Source organism: Camelina sativa, chromosome 1 (genome assembly GCF_030686135.1).
Source record: "Camelina sativa cultivar CO46 ecotype springtype chromosome 1, ASM3068613v1".
NCBI lineage: Eukaryota > Viridiplantae > Streptophyta > Magnoliopsida > Brassicales > Brassicaceae > Camelina > Camelina sativa.
In genome coordinates, this window is record NC_141880.1 from 8,886,348 (window position 1) to 8,906,167 (window position 19,820).

Here is a 19,820-nt window from a genome sequence, read left to right on the forward strand (position 1 = left end):
AAACCTGTAGGTTCAAATCAAAAGTGATTAACCGTGTAGACCTTTGCATCATAAGATTTAAGTTATTCAGTTGGATAGTATTAGCTACCAATAGCATTATTCAGAGAAAAAACAAAAGCCAAACCAGCAAGAAAAACCAAACCAAAACACAATATATATATAATCATATGCCTGAAACAAGACATAGCCTCTTGTCCTAAATTGTCACCATATAAGAAGATTAAAAAATCTTGTTTGAATGAACCAGCGGTGGTTAGAGAGTATTTTGGTTCAAGGTAAATGTGCTATATAATTTTACAAATGATACAACACCATTAGACAAGAAGCTATGTGGTAATGCATTAGAGATAATGTGATTTTCTCAAGGCTGTAATCATGTGGTAAGCGGCGGAGCTTTCTGCTTTCTTGATCTTCGATTGTTCATCTCCCTTCATGTATAATGTATTTTCTTCTGTTGGGATCTTAATCTTAGCTGAGCAAACAAATCTCTTTCCTTTTACCGAGCTTCTCTCTTCCTCAACGCTGAAAAGAGTTAAAAACACAGTAACAAAATGTTTTAAAACTATGGATTACCAAATGTGTTCTTCTTCCTGAGATTATTAAAGACTATAAACTACTCAAAGCTCAAATCAATTTGGTTTTGGAACATGGTCGTTGTTAAGCAAGCAAGTCTTACTACAAATGTAAGTGAGTGTAATCTTCCATAATATAGGAGTAAGATTAATACCTGTAGATCGGTTTAGGCCACTTTTTCTTTAAGCAAATCTCATTCAACTTTGTTTTCGCATGTTTAAACTCAATTTGTACACTATCCTCATCAATAACCATCTCAACGGGAAGTACTTCTGACAACTGGCGTAACGCTTCCTTACCAGCGATCAGCCTTGCGATATCTTTATTCTCAGCTCTCCCAGAAGCCAAAAATTTATCATCAAGATATATATCAGCAATACTGTTATTGCCATCTTTCGAGTTCTTAATGTCGATTCGCTTCTTATGTTTGTGACATAACATAAAAAGCATAGACACAGGTTGAGGTTGCTTCTGCAAATCGTCAAGTGTTACTATTGGTTCCAAAAGACCCCTAAAGATCTGCAAATAGACAATATGCAACCTTTTAAACTTTAAGAAACGAAGACAAGACACAAGAAGAAGGAGACACAGACCACCCAGAGCCTTTGTAGATCAAAATTGATATCAACATAAACAGCTCCAGCTAGAGACTCCAAAAGGTCAGCAAGAACTTTTGGGGCCTTGACTAACCCACCATGTGCCACTGAAAAGTCATCTTCTTTCCCCACCGCATCTGAGAACTCTTTAACCTATCAAACGACACCAAAAACGCACACAACTTGGTGAGAATATCACAAGAACATGTTCTCTCAATCTCAAGATAGTCTAAATTGTTTTAGTACAAGGATCACTCTGTTCCAACCCTAAGGCTCTCAAAGTCAAAGGGTTCTTTTATAAGGGTTACCTTTTCATCTAAGGAAGGAGCATTGCGTCGGAGAAATCGATAGAGACCATGATTAAGAGCGACACGAGCGAGTTTCTCAGTACTAACATTAGCTGCTCTCAACAGAGACAACTCGTGTGGCTCAAGGCTAGGGTACGTTAAGTATAAGTAATTCGAGATAGCTAGACCAATAGCACTATCGCCTACGAACTCAAGCCGCTCGTAAGAAGGATGGTCCGTACAAGAGGTGTGAGTAAGCGCTTCCTTGAGAAGACTCTTGTTCCTGAATTTATAGTTGAGAATCTTCTCCACTGCTTCCATAGACTCCATCTCCGGCGAAACAGGAACGCTTGGTGGTGGTACGGATGGGGAAAGAGCATTATTGTAGAAACGGTGGGTATCGAGTGAAGGTGGCGTAGACGATGATGATGGTGGAAGTGGATTAGATAAGTTACAGGGAGTGATCGCCGGGAAATTGTACTCCGGTGAGAAAAAGTGATCCATGGGAGAGGAGAGAATCTAAAAGCGACACAACACAACAGTGATGATGATGGGATGATGAGTCTTCTTCTCTGTTTTTTTTATTATTCTTTTTTTTTTCATTGACTAAAATATAGTCTTCAGGTTCAGGACAAATTAGGAAAAGAATAAAAATCGTTTTTTTTCTTTCTTGGGTACAAAATATTTAAAGGGGCAATTTTTATTTGGCTTAAACCCTAGAAACTGAGTTCTTTTTTTTGCTTTTCTCAGTATTGGGTCGATGAAGAGGTGTGTGCTTTGTTCATAAATCTCGAGTGTAGTAGGTGATCGAAGACCGAAGGGGAGTTCCAAAGGTTTGTTTTTTACTCTGTTTATTTTCGCGATTTTGGGTTTTGTATTGCGATTTGTATGACAGATTCGGGTGTTTTGGATGTTGGAGAGGGATAAGCGTTGTTTATTATAAATGGGTTCGGAGTTTTTATTGAATGGATTAGGATTTTTCGGTGTGTGTGTTGTTCTGATATTTGGTTGAAATGTAGGTTTTTGATCATGGAGGGAGAAGAGAGTCTGTTGGATGCTATCAATGAAGAAGATGGATTTGAAAACGTGGAGGATGTTGATATGGTTGATGTGGAAGAAGGGGAGATTCTTGTGGAGCATGATTTAGATTCTGGGGAGAGACCAAATGGTGATGGAGACAAAGATATAGGAGGGCTTTTGGGTAAGAAGGATGGACAGGATCAGCCAAACAAGAAGAAGAAGAAGAAGAAGAAGAAAAAGAGAAAAGGCCCTGCGATTGACAAACCCATGAGTGTAGACTGGTAACTGATTCTTTTTCTTCTATATGTCTATGTTGTTTCGTAAACTCTTGGTGGAGCTGCCTGATGGCTGATATTGGCTATGGTTGAAACTTTGCTCACAGTATGATGATTTTGTTTTTGCAGGTTTGTTAGAGATACCTGTAGACGCCTGAAGGAGAAGAAGTCTTACATGATGTACACAGCTGTTGGGTGTCTTGGAATGGCTGCCTTAAGTGATCTTGTCAATGAGGTATTAATTGTATACAAGACTACTACAAGATGTTTTCTATGTTTTTGCAGTCGAAAGACTGTTTAATCTGTGTGCGCCAGCATGAGTGGCAATCTTGTTTAGTTATATTGTTTCCACCTGCAGTTCAAGATTGAGCGTTCTTTGCTGCTTCAAATACTGTGCCTTGTGCTGAGATATAGCTGGTGAAAACTTCATATGTTATAGGTTGTGATATTTTCTTCTTCCCGTGTGCTCATCAGTGTTTTCTCTGTTTTTATTGATGTAGACAATGTGGACTACACCATGTGTGGATAGATGATTTTTTTTATGACTACTACAGTGTCATTCATCTATAAGTGAGACCAACCGTGTCAACTATATTACATTAATCAAGAGATGACTGTCTATCTTACCAATGCTTTATGATTGCTCTCTCTGGTTGCTTGAACTTGGTTAGGATTATATCTATTCTGTTCTGCAAGAGTCATGCGAAAGGACATATAATTAATGATGGTAAGAAATATGTTTTTGTCCTAGGTGGAAGCAATTGAGACCTGCGGAGGTCAAGTGACTGTTGATGGCAGTAGGAAACGGACAGGTGGTGGTGTATTGTGGAACATCATCAAAGCGAGACAGCCCGCAGCTCATAGAGAGATAATGAAAAAGACCAAGGAGTTTGAGGTTTGTTCTTGCCAATTGTCTTATTACAACATGCTAGACCATTTTTTCTTTCCTATACCTCTGTGTCTTATACTATACAAACTTTGCAGAAACAATTTAGGTACCCAAACACGAGGCCGAAAAGAGATCAGGGAAGCTCCTCCGAAGGACTTGCCTCTGCAGATGAAGCTCTTGTCAATGAGATGTGTGATACGCCGGTAGCTGAGCAGACTGAATCCAAACCGCAAGTTGAAAGGAAGCCTGTTCATGAGAGGATCAGAGTACCTGTTTCATATGATGACCTTTTCTCTCCTTCGGATGCTTCACAAGCACAACATTCTTCTGCTTGAGCTCATTTATTACCTGTTTGCCTTAAGATTTTTTTTTGACTAGGTAAACAATATATCTAAGCAGCTGGATTGCTTCTTGTCTTGTTGAAAGCAATGATTTTGTTGAGGAATGCATTAACCAATTTATATATACCAATTTTTTCGTTTTTAACTATATATACCAAATTACTAACTACGAAAGTATATTACACAAACTTGAGCATCTACCTAGAAAGTCACTACATAACATCAACCAAAGCTTTGCATAAAGATGTTCGTTTGTTAAATTTCTCATCATGACGCAGCTTGATCTACACCACAATATGAAATAGTCGTCCTGGGGTTCTCTTTATGATTTTCCTGTTTGTCCATCTTCTGTGAATATCTTCTCAACTGCCATCATTGCTTGGACGAGTCATGTCTGTATAACATCACCTCTCGTACTGACCTTGGGTTCAGAGCTAGCCTCTCGTACAAACTTGGTGTTCGTATGCAGCTTACACATAGAGGATCATATTCGGAGAATCCGGGTCAACTTGTAAACCTGTAATTACAGTTTGAATCAATATATGACCTGATATGAATTCCCATGGCAGTGAATAACATAAAGAGAGAGATAGAAAGAAAGCAAAAGAGATAGAGAACTGACTTGGGCAGTCCTGCTTGGCAAAAACACCTCTAAGCAATTTCGTTGACCATCAATCCTGCACAAATGTGGATTTGGTTCAAATGATAAACAGACAACGTCCTTATTTCGTTGACAACTAGGATCTTACAACAATCAACTATGTGACAATTACAAACCTCTTGCTAATTGACCGTTGGAGATACTGGTCCTCCGATACAAGTCCTTGACCCCCATATTTTACTTCATCAGAGTTCAATATCATCTGCAGAATCCAGACAATATTCTTAGCCTCTTATTAGGTGAAACGCATAAATAACCCTTCTAGTAATGATAGTTTTCTATCCACGAGTAGACGAATGCAGAAAACAGCAGCAACTATATTTAATGGAATGAAACAACTGTTTCAACTGACAGACTCTGATTAACAAAATGACAGGTAAAGGGTGGAATCTATACAGAGAATGAAAAACTTACGGTATATTCACCAGCTTCCTCTATGCCAACATCATACTTTTCATATGAATTTAATGGGTGGAAGTTAAAGATAAATAGGAAAGGACCCCTCGAGAATGAGATCACCTGTAGATGATGAAAAGTTGACTTGTAAGCAGGCTTATTGTCCAAATCCTTCCATAATTGATGCATACTTTGGCAGTCTCACTTTGCTAAGGCATACACTGTTACTATCTGGCTTCACAATTCTATAAATGTGTTTGGAGAAACCCCATTACAATGCATGAAAGCAATTCGTTCTATTCCTTTTCTGCACTAGCTGGAAAAATATATGTATTTAAAGGCATATGCTAACACTAGCACACCAGTGACTTTCAGGAACTTAAAGAAGCCAATTCAGTGAGTACTTTGACGATTAATTTTATGGTTCATACCCTAAACCCAAACAATTTTAAGTGGAAAGAAGAAGCAAAAGGATTCAAATACCATATTTGCATCATTCACATGGTGGATGCTGGGCAGACCTCTTGAAATGATACCCTTGCTTTTATCCAAGTCCATTAGCTCCTACAAATAAGAAATGAGATCAGCAAAGCATTTCTTTTGATGCAAGAGGACATATGCTTGGAATATTTTCCATTCCAATATAATTCTAATAAGGATGGGTATAGTTATTATTTAATAAGGAATCAGGATATTCAACAAGTTGCTTCTGATATAAGATGAGCATTATCAGCAGTAAATCTGTTTTAGTTCAAGTTTTCGAGACTTTCTCAGCTTGATAACATTCATTCGCCTCCTTTAAAGCCAATACAGTATTGAATTGCTATAAAAGTTAAAGAAGAATTTTTTTCAGAGATGCTAACAAAATCATGGCTATGGAAGCTGGAAGCTGTACTTTTAGGAGTTAATACTGATACCTTGTCAAAGGAAAATAAGTGATGATGCACTCCACTTTCCAGAAGGTCCCAGCGGCGGTTAGCAAGTGAAAACGAGAAGTTATTGCTCTGCGTTGGAAACTCAACCCTCTGAAAAAGGTGAAAAGGATTAAACGTCAGAAACATGAAGATGATTTTCATTGGAACAATGAGAATTAGGAGAGTTACCTCAGGATGTCCAAATTCATTTCCCATAAAATTGAGGTAAGCACGGCCACCAATTGTAAAAGTAATAAGTCTAATCATCTGGTTCAAGCAATGACAAGAAACGAAGCTTTCAGAAAATAAGTGAGACAAAAGCATGAATTAGCACCTCACGGAGAGGAACAAATACAAAATGAAGCTTGATGCAGCTCGTCATAGGATGTAGAAATAAGAAAATCATCTTCTCATCAGCTAAACATTTTAGACAACAAGACTGGATTTACAAATGCATAAATGACAAATAGAGGGATGTACTTGCACTATTTGATTCACCACCTAGTATTCTCAAATATAAAAGACACATTTGATGGGATCAAAGCAACAGCTAGCTACAGAGAATTAAGAGTGAAATATTCAAAGTTGAGAGGCGTACTCTACATTTTGTACATAAGTGAACTTAGCTGTAGTTCAACAGTAAAATATATAATAAAACCAAAGAAGTTAGGAAACAAAGGGAAGGGAGGTAGAGGGCCTAGAGAAAACGGTATAGTTTAATGAAAACAGAGGGCAATTATTCGACAATCTTCCGGACTTCATCTTTTAACTTTTGAATGCACAATTCAGAATAACATTCAATCTCATTCTACAGTTGTGTTCTCATCATGATGAAGGTATGCTAAGTTATGGAAGGAGTATTTACAGGAGTAACAAAGGGGTACCTTATGTAGTGAAACTCCCCTGTCCAATTGTCTTCCTTCGGGAGAACCATTATCGACTCCACCAAACAAGATTTCAGCAAATGAACGCCCTCCTGATATGGACTGGTGGAAAAGTAGAATAAACAGCAATATCAATGCAGCCTAAAAGTATAGTTGTGTAGTAGATATGAAAAAGCTTTAGACGTCTAAAGTTACAAAGTAAATACTTGGTTGTGGCTTTCGGCATAGCTGAGCATCTTGTCGGCATACTCTTTGTTAGCTACCAATGTACTGACAATCTGCAGAACTGGCTAGAAATCAGAGAATAGGACAAAAAGTATTGTTCTGGATATATAACAATGGATACTTAAAAAGCTATAACCTTGCTCATGCTCCATTCATTATCCGGTACATTGTCAAGGAGAGAAACCCACATTTCTGACGCAGAAAGATTCACATAATAATCAAATCCAAGTCCACCTTGAGAAACTGGCTCACACAACCCAGGGTAATATGTTGCCTAAAAGCAAAAGGAAACTATATCAATTATCAAGTTCCATAAGTGGGTAGATAGTGAAACCCAAAGATGCAGATTATCAACAGAAAATTTGAAAAAAAATTGAGAAAGTTTAGAAGAATCTTCACCGTTCTACCCACAGATACATCTGGCATTCATAAAAGATAATTCATTGAAAGCTTTTTTTTCCTGCCTATGATCAATTTAATTTGGCTTACACAAGCTAGTCGACATTATGGTTAATGTCATGTGCTGTACATGAGAAGTCACATATATACATGTTACATGTTACTTTCTCACACCCCTTTTTATCTATATACATCATATTTAAAAAAAGCATGATTTTTTTTTCACTAACTGGTAGTACAGTATTAATTCTACTAACGACTTGCAAAACCAAAAACTAGAGATAATTTATTTTGTCCATAAAGATAGTTCAGACACTTAGTGACGTTCACTGATGAAAGTCGTGTTAGTAGCTAGCAGTCTAGCACCACCAATACTACCAATTAAGACAAAGCAATTCAATAAGGATAAAAAAATATTCAATAGCTTTACCCAAAAGGATGACAGCAGAAAAAAAAAGAAAAAGGAATGTGTGTAGCTTACATCCTCAGCAATTGTTATTATATTTGGATGTAGATCGTGCAGAATTTCATTGGCCAAAATGAGGTACATCAAAGCGTCTCGGTCAACATACTGATTGCAATAGCTGCATAGGACATACATCAACTATTTCACCCACTGTCACCAAAATCCAAATTACACAAAAGCGTAGCATCTCAAGAATGTAGATGTCTTACTCGTCCAAATCGTTGTTAAAAGAAGCAAAACCATTGTGCGTGTAAATCATTGAGGCAAGCGAGTGAAATTGGTAACCATCGACTTGATACTCTGTAATCCACCTACAAAAGCCAATTGCAACAGCATCAGATTCCTAAACCAAAAAAGTGCAAGATACTTTCCTTCTAGACCAAAAGGGTGAGTACAACTAATACAGTTTGAATAAACCACATAACAATGTAGATGTCTTTACCAGTTCAAATTTGATATGAGAAAATGAAGAACATCCAAATCACCATATTTGAACATACGGGTGCCCCAGTGTTTGTGATGCCCTCTTTTACCTATGTGCACGATGAAGAATGGAACACTATGTTTTTAGAAACGCTCATATTCAACTATGTCGGGCATGTTTCAAGTAAATTACTATTACGGAGGATTACCATAATGAAAGTAGCAATCATTTGAACCATCAAAGAGCGAAAGCCCAACCATCTGATCAGCTGCTGCATAAGAATGCACGATGTCCAAAAAGACAAGAAGTCCTAAGCCTGTAAAATAGATTAGATTATGATTACCATGTGCTTCATCAGCAACATTTTTGAATCAAAGGTTATACAACATCAGAAAGAGAAGAGAGACAAGAAATTCTTACCATGCGCTTCATCAATTAAACGTTTGAAATCATCTGGCGTGCCATATCGGCTGCTGACAGCAAAGAAATTAGTAACCTGAAATGGTAATAGATACCAATTATGGCGAGTGAGGAGAAAGGTATATACTTTACATAATTTTATTCATTCAGTTCAAAGATATTAGAGAAGCAACTAGTAGTTTTCTTAATAGTTTGTAAAAAAAATTCATCGAGAAATCTAATGTACTCGGAGTTCTGGTTATAATTCTAAATGAGATACACATTTCCCCCTAAGCAACAATTGTTTCTTTCCACCTCATTTCTATCAGGTTGTTCTCTTCTTTTCCCATATTTTTAATCGTTTCTCTCTATTCTATCAGCATTGTCCATTTTTTACCACTCATTAGGTAACGACCTTCAAAAACTTTTATGCACAGTGAACAACGAAGCCAAAGATGGTATAAGCATAAGAAGCAAGAGGTGGATAACTATGTATAACAAGGACAGAATCAGATTGATAAATTAAAGTTAAAGTGTGAGAAGCTTAGCTTACTGACCCTATAACCAACAGTAAAATAATCTTTGTGCTCTGGGATACCAATCAACTGAATTGCATTGTATCCAGCTCTTTTCACATGAGGAAGGACCTGATGTTTGATAAACCACACAAGTTAAGATGTGTGCATAATAAGATTGCAAGTAAGAATACACTGAATGCATAAGGAGGTACCTTCTTAGTAAATTCTTCGAAAGATGAAATTTTCGGCTCAGACCCACTAATCCCAACATGACATTCGTATATGCGCAAGGACTTTGGAACCTCTGGCTTGGAGTTCTTCCACTTGTATGCAGATTCAGGAGGAGGTTCCCAATGAATTGCGTAAGCTTGCTTTCCTTCATCCTCTATTTTAGAAAAGTGTAATATATTGAAGAAGAAAAACATGAACCAAATAAAAAATACATTTTCATGGAGATACAAACGTAATACATAAAAAGAAACGCTTTTTAAGAAGAATTGCTGCATATAAACATCACGCATACTAGAAAAGCTTCACAACTTCTCTGAAGATTGTTGTTCTGTAAGACTGTTAACCTAGTTCTTACAAAGTATCTAGTAAAATTAAAAAGGACTCCTTCCATTTTGTTCCTTTCATGCAAATATTTTTAAGCATGTGACATCAGATAAAAGGAAAACTGAATGCTTGCTTCCTTGTGTCTATGACTGCTACGCAACTTGTTATATTTATAATACTACTCCTAACCATAGATATACCAGACGCTATCATACCTGGTTGCACATATGTAGCCCAAGCAGGGACCCTTTCAAGCGGTCCATCAGGAGTATTGAAATACAATCTATACTTGCTTCCATGCGGAACAGCTGGAATGTATTTTTTCAACCATGCCTTTCTTCCTTTACGTGTCTCTAACCAATATGGAATAGGAGGTTCTTTCTCATAAAATTTCTTTGTCCATTCTGGAGATGTCACGACATTAAAGATATCATATGGTTTTCCTTGACCTTTATCAATGATGTCGCATGGAGGCAGATTACTTGGTGGATCATTTTTATGCTCCTCTTGATACTGTTTATATCTCGTTTCTGCATCTGGTATATCTCCTAGCTCTTCTAATGTTTGTGGACCGTTCGGACCAAACAGCTGCTCGTATAGTTTGGCAGGAACTTCATAGCGGTTTTTAATATACCGGTCCTCACCAGGTTCCCAATACTCATCATTAGCTTTCTGGAAGATTTCTTCAGCTGATACACTACTATCACCCTTATCATAGTCATCAACATAGTTATACTGCTGAAAGTATAGTTCGTCTTGTTCTTCACCCTCTCTTAACTTATCTTCAAGAATAATGAACCAATACCCAAAATCATCATGGCCAAATAAGCCCTCTCTGGCGGAATTTTCTGTTGGGGACCATCCGTTGAAATCTCCGATTAAAGCACCATAACGAGCACCTGGATTTACGGTTAGTTAGTATCCTCATGCACAATCACTGGCGGGAAAAAAAGCTTCCCAACAGGCGCAAGTTATTAACGCAAGTTTCAGTACATCATTCTTTCTGTTGATCAGTTCTGACTCCTAACGAAGCATTTTCAAATGGAAGTAAAGAAACAGACTAATGAAATTCTAAGATTTGAGAATGAGACAGAACCTGGACCCCACTCCATAAAGTCAACCCGGTGTTCCATATGTCGATGCATCCCCAGTAACTCAAATCTACAGGGACAAGAAGGCAATTCATTAGACAAAGCATTTTGCATACACATCAGTCACTCCTCTAATAGAAAACTTATTTTTCTGACACGCACAGCATAAACAATGAAGCTTCAGAGACTTGCTAGTCAATAAGAAGTGTTAAATTAAATCCAGGATTGAAACATCGTCTGGTGAAAGGAACTGGGACAAAGAGGATACATACCCTGAAGCAAGATCTCTGAAATCAAAGTGGCGTTTGAGAATCTCATCTTTAAGGTCTTTCAAAGCTTTATGTCTACAGATTTAACAAACGAACACACGCTTATATACACAACTATAATCAAAATTGAGTCTTTTTGGTTTGTTCCCCAAAAGCAAATGCACAACTTAAAACTTTAATCTACCTTTCTCGGAGAAATTGAGCAAAGATTCTGTCAGCAATTCCGAGTTTAGTGAGAAACCCAACTGGGTCAAATCCAGCATCGGCGTCGCTAGTGCTTTGGCTCTTCTTTTTCTGCTTCTGCTGGCGTGGTCTCTCGGCGGCGAAGCAAGTGATTTTCACCTTTATTTTCCTGGGGAAATTGACCCCTGAGATTCCCAGCCGCCTTGTGTCGGAAACGAAGAGATTGTTTGGGTGGAAACAAAACCTGGTTTGATTAGAGAGGGACACCATTTTTGTTGGTGCCACAGAGAGAAACGAAGAAGATTTGTTCACACAGACTCACTCACTCTCACACTCAGCAGGGTTTTAAGATAAGAGAGGTTTTTGAGTCGACGAACGAGTTCACTCAGTCTTCGTGGTATTTTTCTCAATTTGAAATTGAACCAAACCGAGTGTAATTAAACCGGGTTCAATCTCGAACCGATTGATTTAGAAAGTATGTGGTACACATGGATTTGTGATCTTGACGACCACTTTTATTTTTTTAAATAAAGTAACACGAGTGTGACTTTTTTAATTAATATTCACATATTTACAGATTTTTAGATGCTAAATTTGGCTTTTTAATTAAGCACCAGTTTTGCTCTTCGTCTTAACAGCAATCTCCAAGTTTCTTCTTGTGATTTGAAGCTCTCTTGTGTAATAATGCATTCTGTCTATAACCATTGCCAAGAACAAGATAGTCCCTTTTTCACAAACATACAAAAGAAGAAAAAAAAATCAAGAATCGTTAGATATCAATCACACAAGAAAATGGAATGACATATGGTGTTTTTATGTTAATATTTGTAACGGTTATGACATATGGTGTTATCTTTTTGGACAGAACATATGGTGTTTTTATGTTAATATTTTTTACCCATGAGGAAAGCTTCGAGGAGGCGATTTGCAAACATGACTTGATCGGTCGAGTTTGATACACCACCAGATTCGGAGACCCTTGTGTTGATTTGAATCGTGCTGTACATAACCGAGCCAAACAACACAAGCATAGTGGCTGCGACCGTTTTCGCGACCAGTGGTCCTCGACCTTGCTTTGATATGTCTAGCAATTTCACTACCACTCTTCTCGCTGGTGTCCCGAACCCGAGTGTTAAAATCAGGACGGCTTCGATTGACACGATCGTGAATAGAAGCTGAAACATCTCGACGAACATGTTTTGTTAGTACATGGAGAAGTTTAGAATGGATCAAATACAAAATTAATGGGTTTAAGTTGTTATAAAAAAAACGTGTTGATGTGTGGGAAGAATAACAAGTTGCTTGATGCAAATGGTAACTGATTATGTAGAACTAAGTATTTGGAATGGAATACTCATATGCTTTGTGTGCTCTCAGGATTCAAGGAACGGATGGTTTTGCTCTCTCTCTCTCTCTCTCTCTCTCTCTCTCTCTCTCTCTCTCTCTCTCTCTCTCTTTTATCATTATGATCACTAGTTCGTTTTCTTAAAGGAACAAAAAAAAAAATTAATTTGTGACATTTTATAACAGGATAACAACCGAAACAAAATATGTGAAACTCTACAGTTCTTGAATTTAGTATATGTGACACACACAAAAAAAATGAGACTCTTGAAATTTTAGAAGGGTTTATAGGTTTGTGTATCTTAAAATCATATTATTATATCAATTAATTTAAATTATGTGTCAAAATGTGTGTTATTCATATACTATTTTATAGATATTATTTAAAAATCGTTTTTTATTCATTATTTGATTCATCATATTGTCAAAAGACTAAAAAGATAAACTTTATAAAATCTATGGACAAGTTTGATTTTGAAGTTTGAAATGGACAAGTTTGATCTTGAAGTCAATGGATTCTACACTGTAGATTTTCAAAACTTTAAACCTTTTGTACTTTTTTTTTCTCCATACTACAAACTTATAATAACATAAAAAAATTCTTAATTAAGTGGATCACTAAATTAACTGTGTGGAAAGTTTCTGACATTCCCATTCGACGATCATATATATATCGAATGTGACTTGATCAAAAAGTTACAAAACTTTATTAATGCCAATGATTTATTATTATTTTTTTTATGCCAATGATTTATGTAGTCTCATAGAAAATTATATTTGAACATTCAAACATCGGCTGTCTATAGATTCCGTTGATAGATACATATATGACATTCACATTTTATCTGTCAAGCTATGACATGTTGATCAGGTCATCCTTATGCTGTTCAGCAGGGACCTTGATATTTATATGTGCATCAACAACTGATATAATAATCATATACATATACTACAAATAATAAAATTGTGAACCCTTCAAATACTCAATTACTGTAACTAAAAGATTGGAAAAGAAAGAAAAAAAAACTCTATTGATTGTGAACTTGTGGATTAGAGCTTTATTTTGTGCTTAGACTAATATCTATACCCAGAAAGAAAGAAAAAAACAATACTTTTATCAAAAATCAGGCACTATGAATATCGGGTAAGATCAGTCCATCTAAATTTTTATGATCTCTAGAACTTTGTAGAAGATATCGAAGATATTATGTAAAAGGAACGTGTTACGTGTATCATCAACTTCATCAATTATATACCTCAAATTGCAAAATATATATTAGCTGAAAAATAATAGATTCTATTTTAATTTATATGCGAAAACGTAATGATTAGCATGATTTAATTTCCACAATGAAAATGAACTTTAGCCATTATCAGTCGTGTCTCCCAAATTGTCTTTCTTTGGCACAATGCATATCACTTTCCCATTAATCCTACGCAAAAGTTTGTCTTGAGAGTCCGAATTCTAACCAAATCTCTTTGTTTTGTTAAAGCAACTAAACAATAGAACGTAACACGTTATTCATGTTGGTTCATTTTATTTACTTTATAATTCTTCAGTGTGGGATCCGAGGTTATTCTTGTTGCATTCATGTTGGTTCATTTTATTATGTGAAATAATGAAATTGCATTCAGCAAAAGTCGACCATTGGTCAATACTCAACCATAAAAATAACCACTAGATGTTGACAGCAAAAAGTTAACCACTAGCATTAACTTCGCTGGATTCTATTGTTACTACCTACGTACGTAACACCTTACATTATTTCTGTACTTAGTACGATTACGATATTATGTGAACTCTAAAGATAAGTCGTACGACATACATTATATGAAGCTATTTTCATGGATGATCTAAGAAGCCGGGGAACAAATAGTTTGATGATGATACTCAAGTTTGAGTGTTTGACTAAAGTGACTACTAGCGGTAAATATACTTCGAACAACAAATATATTTCAAAATTTAAAATAAACTGTGCCCAAATAAAAAAAATACTGATAGCAGATAAATAAACAAAATAAATAGAATTAGTCTTCTATTTTGTTTTCCCTGTTGTATATAGACAAATTTTAAACAAATATATTAATTTTGTAACAGTAATATATGCATACGCGCATTCTAAAACCTGACAAATTGGCTATAGAAAATACCATATATAAGAATGGTTCTAAGAAAGGGAAAAAAAAACTATTTTTGTTGAGACTTGCACGTCATACTATCTGGTTTTTCAATTTTTATTTCCACATATAATGGACTAAGCCCAAGGAAACTCAGTCTCTCTCTCATCGTAATCCTTCATTAATCTCTTTGTTGCTCTCTCTCTCACACACACTAATCATAACCATGGGAGACAAACCACTTCTTCAGAAAGTTAGTATTCAAAAAGACATTGAATCATCAGATAAAGGGGTTCGTGTAAACGACGGTGATGGACCCGTCACTTTAATTCTACTCTTCACAACCTTCACTGCTCTTTGCGGCACCTTCTCCTATGGCACTGCCGTAAGTCCCTTCATACTCACTTCTTCTTCTTCTTTTTTTGTGCCTTTTCTATATTTTTCTGTTAAACTGAACACATAATTAAAGCCCATCAATTAGTTATCATAAGTTTGAAACGAAAAAATAAGTTATAACTTAATTGTTTTAAATGTTCGAAATAAATTTATGATGGCTATCGCTCAGTGTTTCGTTGGTTCCCAATTGATTTCTTTTAATAATGTTTGAAAGAGGAACGTTTTTGTTTCTCTTAAAATGTCTAAATCTTATGTACTATATGTAAAAATCAAATCAAATCAGAGAGAAGGATGTATCAATTAGTTATAACTTATAAGGAGTACGCTGTCGCGAAAAGCAACATTTTTTTTTTATGATTAATGACCACATGAGTATTTTAGGTTTATTTATTTTATTAATCTGGCAGGCCGGCTTTACATCACCAGCTCAAACCGGGATTATGGCAGGACTGAATCTTTCTTTGGCTGAGGTCAGTGCTGAGTTGTTGATCTTATTTCCCTGTTTGCTGATATAATTTTATTTAATTAGTTAATCGTCCTCTTACCAAAAAATAAATTTATAATAGGTGGATTGTGTCACAAATATATATAGTACGTAAATAAGATAGAAGTTAAAGTGTTGAATACGAGGTAGAGTGGTAAAGAAAATATACAAATAGTGACTTTTTGAAGACTAGATTTACTTTTTAGATAAATGATTATCCGCCAAGTAAACGTATAAATTGCCATAGCCAGTATAAATTACCTATTATTTTTGTACTTAATCTGGGGTCCAAGCCGGTTGTTTCATTTGGGTATACCTTCATAGCCTGCCCTTGATCCGTTTTTGTGTTATTTAGAGTTTAGATTTTTTTTTTTTGGTAATTACGTAAGAGTATATATGATAGTGTCATTGTAATACAGTTTGCTAGAATTGTTCATTTTTCAAATAAATATTAACTATAACCATTTTAACATAAATTATAAAAGTTAATTAAGTTGTTCCGTACATGGATGTAGTTCTCATTCTTTGGATCTGTCTTAACAATTGGTGGACTTGTGGGAGCAGCGATGTCGGGAAAACTTGCTGATATACTTGGTCGAAGAGGCGTAAGTTTTCTTTTATATTTATCCATTTTTAAAACTAATTTATCATCGTTACTAAAATTACAATTAATTCCATTACGTATATAGTTTCTTTAGAAATATTAACTCCCAGAATAAAAAAACAGCGTTTTGATGAATGATAATGCGCAGGCTTTGTGGGTTTCAAACTCGTTTTGCATGGCCGGCTGGCTTATGATCGCCTTCTCTCAGGTTTCTTATAACTTCTAACCATCATTTTAATTTCTCAAATTTTTAAATAGCCTTTGTTTGCCACGTACGACATTAGTTTAGTCGTTTGAATGTTTCATGTTCCACGACTATTATTTATTGTTAGCTACAAAGATCTTTCAAATCAAAAGTTCAGACGAATTAATTATTTGCTGTTTCCTAATAAATGGTTTATATTATTGAAGGAGACTTGGTCCCTTGATATCGGAAGACTTTTTCTCGGGGTCGCAGCTGGCCTAGCTTCTTACGTGGTACGTAATTTAATAATTCGCCTGATAACTACTAGGGTTTAATTAGTTTTCACTACAAGCAACCAATAAATTAATTGTTTAGCTCCAAATTTAATCTTAGGTACCAGTCTACATTGTAGAAATCGCGCCCAAAAAAGTTCGAGGCGCGTTCTCTGCGATCAACTCGGTAATACATTGCAAAAAGAAAAAATTGTTTTTTACTAGTTTATATATATAAAAAGTTGAATAGTTTTGTTTTTATATATAACAGCTTGTGATGTGTGGTAGCGTTGCCGTCACATTCCTCGTTGGATCAGTCATTTCATGGCAAAAATTAGCTCTCATAAGTAAATCTTCGACTCTCCCTATTGAAAGGAACATATAAATAAATTTTAAAGTTGTATTTTTATGATATTTAACTAGTATAATTTTAAATTTACAATCAAGTTCATAAAATAATCGCTTTGTGTCGTTTGGAGTTGTGCAGGCACGGTTCCTTGTGTTTTGGAATTCGTCGGTTTATTCTTCATACCGGAGTCTCCTAGGTGGCTGGTAATTATTTAATATTGTTCCTATCAATTAACGCACCGTATCAGATACATATACATACAACATACTTTTGAGAATCGTTACAAGTAAATTGAACAATTTTTTAACAATCTTTGCAATTTAATTATAGTCTAGAAATGGTCGGGTAAAAGAATCGGAAGTTGCACTCCAACGCCTACGAGGAAACAATACTGATATCACCAAAGAGGCGGCAGAAATCAAAGTAAAAAAAAAAAAAAAAAAAAAAAAAACTTTTTAACAAATAGACACTATTAAAATTAAATTCGATAAATATAATATTTAAAAGAATACATTATATATTTTGATCGTTCTTTTTACAGATATATATGGAAAATCTTCAAGAATTCAAAGAAGATGGATTTTTCGAGCTCTTCAACCCACGATACTCTCGTGTCATTACTGTAAGGATCTTTTAATTAATTGAAAATTAATGTGTTTGAGGCTTTACTAATTGCCGTAATTAATATTTGTAGGTGGGAATTGGATTGCTAGTACTACAACAACTTGGAGGTCTTAGTGGCTATACATTTTACCTAAGCTCGATTTTCAAAAGATCAGGTAATACTTTAAATATAATCTCTTAGTGAGAAAAGAATTATTTTGTTAAAAACAAATCAGATAATGTGATCAATAACGAAATTAATAATATAGTATAATTTAATTGTTTGGCAGGGTTCCCTAACAACGTAGGAGTAATGGTTGCAAGCGTGGTGCAGTCTGTGTCAAGCGTTATAGGAATTATAATCGTGGATAAATTTAGGAGGCGATCTCTTTTAACGGTTATATAGCTTATTATAATTTCTTTTAGTTAGTGAACTATATAGTGTATACAATGATATAGTGGATAAATCAGAAGTTAACGTCGTTGACGTACTTATTTGCAGGTTGCGACGGTCATGATGTGTTTGGGGTCATTAATCACAGGACTAGCGTTTTTGTTTCAGGTTTTTTTATAAAAAAAAAATAAAACTTTTTAAAGATATAGTAATAAAAAAAACAGTTTTGTGATTTATGTCTGTTTTTCTAAGAACAAAAAGGGTTTTATTACTTTAAAACAATATGTTTTCAATCTAACTGATTAAGTAATCAAAACTAATTTGCAGAGCTATGATTTACTTGAAAGTTACACCCCGATTTCAACATTAATGGGCGTGTTGGTACGTAATAGTACTACATATAATAATTTCGTTCTCCTTCTTACATGAACATTATTTATAACTTTTCTTAAGGTACACTTACCGACTTTTGTTGTAGGTTTTTCAAATTTCGATCACAATCGGAATAGGAGGTATTCCATGGGTTATGGTCTCCGAGGTAATCATTTATCTTCCGTAGTATGATGACCGTAACGAGATGAATAGTTCAAAACTATATATATATATATATAGCTATGTTTTAAATTTAATATATGGACGATATCGTACGTACGTAGTCAAACTCAAAAGCACAAATGCCTATAGGTTGTACATTAACACACAAAAAAATGCCTATAGATTATGACTACGCTAGATGATAAGTGTTTTGTATGCACATATATAATTAATATAGTTATTATATCTGAGAATATTATAAGTTGCTAGCAATTAATTTATAATTCAATATGTAATCTAGATAAACCTATTTCTAATTAGCGCTATTCTATTTCGTTGGATGAGTATAGATGACACCGATAAATATAAAGGGCTCAGCAGGGACGCTATGCAATCTAACTAGCTGGTCCAGCAATTGGTTCGTCGCTTACACTTTCAACTTCCTCTTCCAGTGGAGCTCTTCCGGTAATTTACTTCATTTTTACAAATATATAAATAAGATCCAGTAAGTTTTGATCAATTTAATCATTTGTTGATATTTAAAAATTGTAGGTGTGTTTTTCATATACACGATAATATCGGGTGTGGGCATCCTATTTGTGACGAAAATGGTACCAGAGACTCGAGGCCGTTCGCTCGAAGAAATTCAAGCTTCTATTACCCGATGATAAAATTATTTATATTTCTTTTCTTTTTATTTGATGTCAAGTTCATATAATTTTAAACATGGCCTCACTTATCAATTAATTCAGAGTTGTTTGGCCAAAGATAAATATGCATAATTTGCATATCAATCAGTGATTAAATCACCATATATATGATTGGTTCATTTTTTAAGGTTAGTTGGATCATGGTTTGCGATACATATACAAAACAAATTTGAATTTTGAATAAACATGTATTATTACTTGAGTTTAAATTTGGATGGTAACGTATCAATATCGCTAACAAAAATTAGTAAGTATAAATAAAGTTCGACCATATATTGGGCCATAGGAGTTATTGCTATCCAACCATGGTTTGTTAACTAGTTAAAAATATAGTCTAAATATATGTACAGTACTATTCTATGTTAGAATTAAAGGAAAAAAAATTGTTTACCTCAGTCAAATAATCGTCGTTATTCGGTTTTGGTCACGGTCCAAGAAAATTAAACAGATCTAAAATCCTCAA

The 19,820-nt window shown here is 35.1% G+C and overlaps 5 protein-coding genes across 8 annotated transcripts; 2 read left to right on the plus strand and 3 right to left on the minus strand.

Annotated features, from left to right (window-relative positions):
• Window positions 1-134: 134 nt before the first annotated feature.
• Window positions 135-2,112, minus strand: LOC104785381 (ribonuclease 3-like protein 2). Its single transcript, XM_010510588.2, has 4 exons — window positions 1,478-2,112; window positions 1,167-1,322; window positions 728-1,092; window positions 135-522 (listed from the first exon to the last, which is right to left on the minus strand). Exons 1-4 carry the CDS (start codon window positions 1,958-1,960, stop codon window positions 342-344), a joined length of 1,185 nt encoding a protein of 394 aa, XP_010508890.1. The 5' UTR covers window positions 1,961-2,112; the 3' UTR covers window positions 135-341.
• On the plus strand, window positions 2,079-4,126 carry LOC104785401 (uncharacterized). 4 transcript variants are annotated; one of them, XR_015560111.1, is made up of 6 exons: window positions 2,095-2,289; window positions 2,476-2,757; window positions 2,881-2,986; window positions 3,110-3,417; window positions 3,503-3,646; window positions 3,736-4,126. XR_015560111.1 is itself a non-coding variant. In XM_010510610.3 (5 exons), exons 2-5 carry the CDS (start codon window positions 2,486-2,488, stop codon window positions 3,973-3,975), a joined length of 762 nt encoding a protein of 253 aa, XP_010508912.1. In that variant the 5' UTR covers window positions 2,079-2,289; window positions 2,476-2,485; the 3' UTR covers window positions 3,976-4,126. The 4 variants fall into 4 exon arrangements, 1 of the variants encoding a protein (XP_010508912.1); XR_015560110.1 differs by having other exon boundaries at window positions 3,110-3,190; XR_015560112.1 differs by having other exon boundaries at window positions 3,252-3,417.
• LOC104785392 (1,4-alpha-glucan-branching enzyme 3, chloroplastic/amyloplastic) lies at window positions 4,073-11,773 on the minus strand. Its single transcript, XM_087455303.1, has 21 exons — window positions 11,367-11,773; window positions 11,186-11,257; window positions 10,919-10,983; window positions 10,038-10,721; window positions 9,480-9,652; window positions 9,307-9,396; window positions 8,771-8,846; window positions 8,559-8,666; window positions 8,369-8,459; window positions 8,136-8,237; window positions 7,942-8,044; window positions 7,198-7,335; window positions 7,043-7,114; window positions 6,837-6,938; window positions 6,142-6,219; window positions 5,956-6,063; window positions 5,522-5,602; window positions 5,057-5,161; window positions 4,759-4,844; window positions 4,604-4,658; window positions 4,073-4,498 (listed from the first exon to the last, which is right to left on the minus strand). Exons 1-21 carry the CDS (start codon window positions 11,633-11,635, stop codon window positions 4,466-4,468), a joined length of 2,691 nt encoding a protein of 896 aa, XP_087311429.1. The 5' UTR covers window positions 11,636-11,773; the 3' UTR covers window positions 4,073-4,465.
• A 26-nt stretch (window positions 11,774-11,799) lies between these two features.
• Window positions 11,800-12,663, minus strand: LOC104785412 (uncharacterized). The gene is made up of 2 exons (XM_010510621.3): window positions 12,264-12,663; window positions 11,800-12,090 (listed from the first exon to the last, which is right to left on the minus strand). The coding sequence occupies exons 1-2, from the start codon at window positions 12,559-12,561 to the stop codon at window positions 11,972-11,974; spliced, it is 417 nt and encodes a 138-aa protein (XP_010508923.2). The 5' UTR covers window positions 12,562-12,663; the 3' UTR covers window positions 11,800-11,971.
• A 2,305-nt stretch (window positions 12,664-14,968) lies between these two features.
• LOC104705873 (putative sugar transporter ERD6-like 13) lies at window positions 14,969-19,487 on the plus strand. Its single transcript, XM_087455442.1, has 17 exons — window positions 14,969-15,212; window positions 15,631-15,693; window positions 16,223-16,312; window positions 16,460-16,519; window positions 16,723-16,788; window positions 16,889-16,954; window positions 17,039-17,114; window positions 17,255-17,319; window positions 17,447-17,539; window positions 17,658-17,738; window positions 17,811-17,895; window positions 18,010-18,116; window positions 18,222-18,281; window positions 18,441-18,494; window positions 18,592-18,651; window positions 18,998-19,112; window positions 19,200-19,487. The coding sequence occupies exons 1-17, from the start codon at window positions 15,054-15,056 to the stop codon at window positions 19,313-19,315; spliced, it is 1,416 nt and encodes a 471-aa protein (XP_087311568.1). The 5' UTR covers window positions 14,969-15,053; the 3' UTR covers window positions 19,316-19,487.
• Window positions 19,488-19,820: the final 333 nt, after the last annotated feature.

What these genes read in the sequence shown, in the direction of transcription:
- LOC104705873 (XM_087455442.1), top strand. Translation starts at nt 15,054, where the DNA reads ATGGGAGACAAACCACTTCTTCAGAAAGTTAGTATTCAAAAAGACATT. An exon ending in ATATACTTGGTCGAAGAGGC is followed by an intron (nt 16,313 to 16,459) that starts GTAAGTTTTCTT and finishes GATAATGCGCAG; the next exon opens with GCTTTGTGGGTTTCAAACTC. An exon ending in CTGGCCTAGCTTCTTACGTG is followed by an intron (nt 16,789 to 16,888) that starts GTACGTAATTTA and finishes ATTTAATCTTAG; the next exon opens with GTACCAGTCTACATTGTAGA.
- LOC104785392 (XM_087455303.1), bottom strand. Translation starts at nt 11,635, where the DNA reads ATGGTGTCCCTCTCTAATCAAACCAGGTTTTGTTTCCACCCAAACAAT. An exon ending in TCGAAGAATTTACTAAGAAG is followed by an intron (nt 9,397 to 9,479) that starts GTACCTCCTTAT and finishes ATCAAACATCAG; the next exon opens with GTCCTTCCTCATGTGAAAAG. An exon ending in ATGTGAATGATGCAAATATG is followed by an intron (nt 5,162 to 5,521) that starts GTATTTGAATCC and finishes CATCATCTACAG; the next exon opens with GTGATCTCATTCTCGAGGGG.
- LOC104785401 (XM_010510610.3), top strand. Translation starts at nt 2,486, where the DNA reads ATGGAGGGAGAAGAGAGTCTGTTGGATGCTATCAATGAAGAAGATGGA. An exon ending in AAACCCATGAGTGTAGACTG is followed by an intron (nt 2,758 to 2,880) that starts GTAACTGATTCT and finishes TTGTTTTTGCAG; the next exon opens with GTTTGTTAGAGATACCTGTA. An exon ending in TAAGTGATCTTGTCAATGAG is followed by an intron (nt 2,987 to 3,502) that starts GTATTAATTGTA and finishes TTTTTGTCCTAG; the next exon opens with GTGGAAGCAATTGAGACCTG.
- LOC104785412 (XM_010510621.3), bottom strand. Translation starts at nt 12,561, where the DNA reads ATGTTCGTCGAGATGTTTCAGCTTCTATTCACGATCGTGTCAATCGAA. An exon ending in CCTCGAAGCTTTCCTCATGG is followed by an intron (nt 12,091 to 12,263) that starts GTAAAAAATATT and finishes TTTGTGAAAAAG; the next exon opens with GGACTATCTTGTTCTTGGCA.
- LOC104785381 (XM_010510588.2), bottom strand. Translation starts at nt 1,960, where the DNA reads ATGGATCACTTTTTCTCACCGGAGTACAATTTCCCGGCGATCACTCCC. An exon ending in ATCTACAAAGGCTCTGGGTG is followed by an intron (nt 1,093 to 1,166) that starts GTCTGTGTCTCC and finishes GTCTATTTGCAG; the next exon opens with ATCTTTAGGGGTCTTTTGGA. An exon ending in TGGCCTAAACCGATCTACAG is followed by an intron (nt 523 to 727) that starts GTATTAATCTTA and finishes AACTCTTTTCAG; the next exon opens with CGTTGAGGAAGAGAGAAGCT.